The sequence below is a fragment of the Carlito syrichta genome, unplaced genomic scaffold (genome assembly GCF_000164805.1).
Source record: "Carlito syrichta isolate Samal-C Ts95f unplaced genomic scaffold, Tarsius_syrichta-2.0.1 Scaffold305386, whole genome shotgun sequence".
Classification (NCBI taxonomy): Eukaryota; Metazoa; Chordata; class Mammalia; order Primates; family Tarsiidae; genus Carlito; species Carlito syrichta.
The window spans coordinates 551,835-559,114 of NW_007249482.1; the positions used below are offsets into that span (position 1 = coordinate 551,835).

At 52.1% G+C, this 7,280-nt stretch overlaps 1 protein-coding gene across 1 annotated transcript in view; it reads left to right on the top strand.

Annotated features, from left to right (window-relative positions):
* The window catches only part of EPHA10 (EPH receptor A10), a 38,355-nt gene that overhangs the window by 2,247 nt on the left and 28,828 nt on the right, over nucleotides 1-7,280 (top strand). Inside the window, 2 exon segments of the mRNA XM_008061660.2 lie at nucleotides 1-482; nucleotides 6,277-6,432. The exon segment at nucleotides 1-482 is cut by the window's left edge and continues 32 nt beyond it. Of these exon segments, the coding sequence (XP_008059851.1) occupies nucleotides 1-482; nucleotides 6,277-6,432 (638 nt within the window).

Here is a 7,280-nt window from a genome sequence, read left to right on the forward strand (position 1 = left end):
GGAGACCTTCAACGTCTACTACCTGGAAACGGAGACCGACCTGGGCCGCGGGCGTCCCCGCCTAGGCGGCAGCCGGCCGCGCAAAATTGACACGATCGCGGCTGACGAGAGCTTCACGCAGGGCGACCTGGGCGAGCGCAAGATGAAGCTCAACACCGAGGTGCGCGAGATCGGGCCGCTCAGCCGCCGGGGCTTCCACCTGGCCTTCCAGGACGTGGGCGCATGCGTGGCGCTGGTCTCCGTGCGCGTCTTCTACAAGCAGTGCCGCGCCACCGTGCGGGGCCTGGCCGCCTTCCCAGCCACCGCGGCCGAGAGCGCGTTCTCCACGCTGGTGGAAGTGGCCGGCACGTGCGTGGCGCACTCGGAAGGGGAGCCCGGCAGTCCCCCGCGCATGCACTGCGGCGCCGACGGCGAGTGGCTGGTGCCGGTGGGCCGCTGCAGCTGTAGCGCGGGATTCCAGGAGCATGGTGACGTCTGTGAAGGTACCCAGCGGGCTGGGCGGTGGGAGGACAGCACGCAGGGGGCAACAGGGAGAGAGCGTGCCCTGATGAGAGGCAGCAGGGGGAGTGGGGAAGCCGTGGGCTCCGGAGCTGAGAGTCCTGACCTATTGTGGAGCATCCCGTGGGTCCAGTCAGGTCCAGTGAGTGAAGTTACAAGAAGTGAATCTGACTAGATAAGACGAGGCATCGGGGACCTATATTTCAGGCACTATGATAGGCATGTCACACGGGCCTCCTCACTTATTTTCATGGCAATGAAGTAAGTCATCATTACCCTTATTTCACAATGAGGAAACAGAGCCTAAGAGAGATTAATACCTCACTTGCAAATGGAAATGGGGAGCTGGGATTTGGATCCAGGTTTGCCTAACTCTCAAGTTCTTTCTACTATGTCACACTGCCTCCCCTATGCATAAGAAAGAACTCTACACAGCCCAGGCTTCAGGATAGTGGGACTGGTGGCATTATAGGGAGTGAGCTTCTGGACACTGGCTATATGCAAGCCAGACGCTGGCGGGGGGATTCTTGAGCTGAAGAGAGATTGGAAGGTTGCACGAGTGCTACTAAGATCTTACCTGAGTCAGCTAGAATCCCTGTGCCGCCTCCATGTTGGGGGTTCTGCTGGATTCTTGGGTCCGTGGGGCCACCCAGGAGCAGACCTCTCTTTCTCTCCCCTGTCTGTGGCTTTGGAGGTTGAGAATGAGAATGAGGTTATGGATGTGTGCACTTAATATAGAAAGATCAAGTAATGCTTTTTCTAAACCAAGTCCTTTTCTGGGAGCCAGGGCAGCAGAAATGAGTCAGACTTACTCCTAGCTCTTGAGAAGCTCACAGTCTCGATGGAGAGATGCAAAAATTTAAAAATCACAAGAGTGTGATATATGCTATAACAGGGATACACAGAGTGGTGGGAAGACAGAGAGGAAGTGACTAAACCGCTCTCGTTTCTTTGTTCAGCCATCCACTCAATATGAATTGAGGGCATGCAAGCTGCATGCATTAAGTGTTTATTACATGTATATAGATGAATAAATACTACCATCTCTTCCTCAGGGACATTGTGATTTAGTAAAAGACGGAGGCATGGACCTTCCTGAGCTCTCCAGATATAGTTAGGACCCACCTCTGTGGTCTCCAGCACTCATTGCAAACTGTTTCTATACTTACTCCATGGTGTGCAGTGATCTACTTATGTGTGTTTCCACCACTAGACTAAGACTTCCTTTTGTGTTTTTAGAGAAAGGGTGTCTCTGTGTTGCCCAGGCTTGAGTGCAGCGGCTATTCATAGTTGCTATCATAGTTCACTACAGCCTTAAACTCCTGGGTTTGAGCAATTCTTCTGCCTCCACCTCTTGAGCAGTTGGGACTACAGGCTGCACCCTTGAGCTCAGGCACTGGACCATATTAGTCAGTATCACAACATGGTATATGGTAGGCGCTCAGTGGAAATGCTTTGAGTGAGCAGACTGGCTACTACAGGGTGTGATATATATCAACAGAGACATAGGAAGCATGGAAAGGACAGCCCAGTTCCAAGGATGGAGAGAGTTTTCCAGAAAAGATAAAGTCTTTTTTCAGGCAGCCTAGAACATTCTGAGCTTAGGGATTGTGAGTAGATGCATGGAGGCAGGAAGAAACAGCATGATTGGGACCAGGTAACTAAGTCATTGTGATTAGAGCAGAGGGCACATGGGAGTGTGGGGAGAGATGAGGCTGGAGATGGGTGGGGGGAAATCATGAAAGGCCTTGAATGTTGGGATAAAGAGCTTAGGCTTTATGATTTGGGCCAATGGGAAGGATTTGAAGCAGGGATCTGACACGTTCAGATTTGTGTTTTCAAAAAATCATGTGAGTGGCAATTGCAAAGAGAGGATTGAAGAGGGAGGAGTAGAGGCCAGAAGATGAGGAAGGAAGATGGTGCCATAGTTTAGGAGAAAGAGCACAAACAGCAGTAGCAGAGATGAGGACAGATGTGGTCAAGAGCTAGCATCCACAGTGCTTGGTGACTGTGTGATAAAAGAGGAGAAAGAAGCCCCCTTTGATTCATATTCTACTGGGGGAGTGAATGGTCAAAGGGATCATTCACCAGGGTACATTATACAGGGCATGGATAGACACATCAAATGTATGGTGTTCATGGTACATTTCAAGACGAGGCAGCAAGAGGTGGGTCTGGTGCTCAGCAACACATGGATACTACTTGAAGCTGTGGATGTGTCTAGAACAGACCAGGGAGAATGTGTGGAGTAAAAAGCAAGAGGGCCAATGGTGAAGACTTAGAACAGTAATATTTAAGGAGAAGTAGAAAATACAGAGTTCGTAAAAAAGACTGCGAGGGAGTGATCAAGGATTGCAGAACTAGGAAAGTGTGACATCATGACAACCAAGAGAGATGTGAGTGCCCAGGAGGGAATGGCCGACAGTGTTGATAGGCAGACAGGTAAGCTAAAATTGGAAAATGTCTGCTTGGTGGTCATGGCCTTGATGAGCACAGTTTCGGCTGAGTAATGGACAGAAAGACCAAGTTACAGTAGGCTGAGGGATAAAGGAAGTTGAAGAGTTGGAGTCAGGGAATCTAGAAACCTGGATTTGAAGAAGAGGAGTATCTTGAGGAGGACATTGGGTTGGAAGAGGATTTTTATTGCAGATGGGAGAGACTTGTTTGTATGTTGAAGGGCAAAGAGCCAATGGGGTACCAAGAGGGAGGTTGTGGATGTGGTCTGCTTCAGAAGGAGTCTTTTATTATTGGGCTAGAATTGTGTCTTCTACAGCTAAGCCCACATCTCTCTAAAGGCAAATGGATGGGAAGGAGGGAAGAGAGCTAAGACGTTCTGTACCCCTTTTTGTTTCTGTTTTTAGCTGCCCTGACTCTTGTCCCACCTCTCTTAGCCACTAGAGGAATTAGTGAAAGAATGGTCTTTTTCCCTCAGGGGAAAAATAAGGGCATATAACTGATAGCTGTAAATTCTGTGAGACTGCCCTGGAGCGGAGAGACCCAAGCAGATCTGTTCTCTGCGGTTCTATTGGGCACAATGGGACTCTGTGATGGGCTGGCATGAGGGGAATTACAGACAGGGAGGCTAATGTGGGCTCATCCTAGGAAGCACTTTCCAGCTGGGCGTGGTGGCTCACACTTGTAATCCCAGCACTTTGGGAAGCCAAGGCAGGAGGATTACTTGAGCTGAGGAGTTTGAGACCAGTCTAGGCAATACAGTGAGACCTAGTCTCTACAAAAAAAAATTTTTTTTTTTTGAGTTGGAGTCTCACTCTGTTGCCCATACTGGAGTTCAGTGGCCGCTCCCGGCCACCGCAGCCTTGACCTGCTGGGCTCCGGTGATCCTTCCGACTCAGCCTTCCAAGTAGCCGGAACTACAGGCGCGTGCTACCACACCCGGCTAATTTTTGATTTATTGTAGAGATGAGGTCTCGCCAAGTTGCCGAGGCGGGTCTCGAACCCGCGGCCTCAGGCAATCCACTCACCTCAGCCTCCCAAAGGTCTACACAAAATTTTAAAAATTAGCCAGGTATAGTGACATATACCTGTAGTCCCAGCTACTCAGGAGGCTAAGGGTTGCCAGAGCCCGGGAGGCTGTGGTGAGCCGTGATTGTGCTACTGCACTCCAGACTGGGCAACAGAGTGAGACTCTGACTCCAAAGGACAAAAAAACCACTTTCTAACTGCCTGTGATGTTCAACAAAGGCAGCCTCAGAAGGGGGTGGGCCTCCCATGATGCAATATATGAGCAAAGACTGACTACTGCTAGGAAAGTTGCAGGAAGACCAGGCCAGTGGGAACTGAACTAGGTTAGCCTTGAAGTTCTAACTCTGAAGAAGAGAGGGAAGGGCTGGCAGTCAGGCATCCCTTTCTGAGTCTGCTTGTCAATACGAACCTCTCCTAAACAGATCCTCCACAGCAGACATAAGTACTGCTGTCCCTGATGGGCCCATCTCAGGATAGCAGCTACCCTCATACACTCGGGGAAGGGAGCCTCCAGCATTCTTGCCCTTCTACTGTGAACCCCTGCAAACAGATCACCCCTCAGGGGCCCCGCCCCCCTCCTATTTCATAACCAAGTTAGGCAGGTCACGGATGTTATTTCTATTTGGCCACTGGTTTCTGGAGGCCAGAGAGCCTCAAGAAGTGGCCTAGCCAACACTGGAACCCAGGCCTTCTGAGTCCCAACCTGCGTCTCCGCTGCCCACCAGACTATGATGATACTTGACCACATAATTTGTTCTGAAGACAGGGACTTCCAACAGCTCCTGGCAGCTGAGACCCTCCCCAAAGTTACATTGTTCAGAATTCTGGGCAAGGTGGACCCTCTCAAGCCTGAGCGTTCCAGACAATGGAAATCCTAGCCTCCTCCCTTCTCCCAGGCAGGCTGAAAGTTCTTCCTGAGGGCTAGTTGAATCCTTTCTGTTGTCTTGTGTCTTCCTGGAGCTGAGATCAGCCAGTCTTACATCACCAGCTTAGCTAGAGGGGAGGGCCAGGAAGCAAGGTGACAACCACCCATGCTCTAAGAGGAAGAGCTAGGAGCCATGGCTTTCCTCCCTGGCCCAGCTGGCAGGAAATTTTTAAAGTGGGTGTTTAGCAGTTTCCACTTCAGGCCTGTGGGGGAGGATCAGTAATTACTACCATTATTGTGTAAATGTAGTTGGTACTGGGCTAGGTGGTTTTATCTCAGTTAATTCCCAACAGCATTTTTGAAGTAGGTATTCCATACAAGGCTCAGAGAGGTCAGCCCATTTACCCAAGGTCACACAGCAAACGAGTGGTACAAGTAAGCTACAAACCCAGGTTGTTCTGATGGAAACGCTTGTGCTCTTAACCTGTGTTTTGGGTGAGGTAAGGGAAGGGAGAGAAGCAAAGGAACTGAGTAGGTGTCAAGACTGGAACCGGGTCTGACTCATGGTCCAGGGAACTTTTACTGTCCTTACCTCTCCACCTATCCCACTCCACCTGACTGACTTTACTTTCAGTTGCAGACTTATGACGCACTAACACCGCATGATTGTGGTGGTGGGAGGATGTGTGTGTGTATGTGTGTGTGTGTTGTGCCAGAGGGTCTGAGTGTGCGAGCGTGGAGTGTGTCTGTTCCTGGGTAACTGTGGAACAGTCCTTGGGGGCACCACTCTTCTGCTCTCTCTCTCTCACATCAGGACTGCAGAGCTTGGCTCGTTTTCTTCTGATGGACATTAGGGCCATGTGGTGTGAGCTCTGAAACCAGTAGGCTTCAGTTGGAATTCCACTAGCTGTGGGGCATAAGGCGACTTACTTCACCTCTTTGAGTCTTAGTTTCCTCATTTAAAAAAGAATCCATTTGTTTTTAGTAGAGATGGGCATCTCACTGTGTTGCCCAGGCTGGTTTTGAACTCCCTGCTTCTAGTGAACCTTCCTCCTCGGCCTCCCAAAGTGCTGGAATTATAGGCATGAGCCACTGAATCTGGCCTGTTCCCTCGTTTCTATTTATTTATTTAATTTTAAAGATGTGGGGGTGCAATTCAGGATGTTCCCTCATCTTAAAAATGGGATAAAGTACACATGTCACAGGTGGTCACAAGGATTAAAAGAATTAATAGAAGTAAGATATTTCACTGTTCCCCGAACACACAGCGTTCACTAAGGGGTAGGTAATGGTTTGCTCAGGAACTGTCCCCCATGGGCAGCTCTTTCCCTATCACAATTCAAGGAGATGACCCTATCCTAAAGGGGATTGGCAGGAAAGGGGGAGAAGTGTGGAGGCGCCCCCTCCTTCTCAACTGACCCTCCTTGCAGCCTGTCCCCCAGGGTTTTACAAGGTGTCCCCGCGGAGGACCCTCTGCTCGCCATGCCCAGAGCACAGCCGCGCCCTGGAAAACGCCTCCACATTCTGCGTGTGCCAGGACAGCTATGCCCGCTCGCCCACCGACCCGCCCTCGGCTTCCTGCACCCGTGAGTCCCCCTCCTGGCTGCATTGAGGAGGGTGGGGAGGGCGGGCAGAGGGGGCGGGTGGTGCAAGCCAGGCGGTGGTGAAGGCAAGGGCTCCGCATTGCAGAGCGCGAGGGTGGCCCTGGGGCCTAGCGACTCGCAAGGCGGGGTGGGGGAGGGGTTCCTCGGGTGGGGATAGGAGCCCTGGGTTAGAAGAACCAGGAGAACTGGGAGAGTCCAGGCGAAGGATGAGGTTAGGACTCTTGAAGGATCACCGAGTGGAGCGCCCTTCCCTTGCCCTCACCTCACCCTGCCCTCCAGCCAGGAGGGGACTCCTGGCCCTAGGTCCCCATACTCCCATCCTGGTCCCCTCACTAACCTCCTCCCACCCCATCACTGACTTCCCTTTCCGCTCTCACTTCGCATGCCCCCACTGGATCCCGCGTCCCATCTTTCCGCCCTCACTGGGGGATGGACAGCCCCCATACCCCGCCCATAGGGGCTCGTCCATCCCCGACGCGTTACTGACTGGCCTGATCCCTCTCCACCTCTAGACCCCTACCTTTCTCCCACCTCCCCATCCTCATTGGCTTCATACCCCCGTGCCCGCTCATACATTCTGGTCCCCTCACCGACCGTTCCCTCTACCCTCCACCCTGACTGACCCCCACACCCCTCCCCTCCTCCTTCACTGACCCTCACATCCTGTCCCTCCCCCTTCACTGGCCTCCACGCCCTCGTCCTCGCACATCCGTTCTGGCCTCGTTCATCCACCCAGTCCCCTCACTGACTGCCTTCTGTTCCTTACTCCCTAATTGACCCACGTTACCGTCTTTCCCCTTCACTGGCCCCCACTCGCAGTCCTGGCCCGC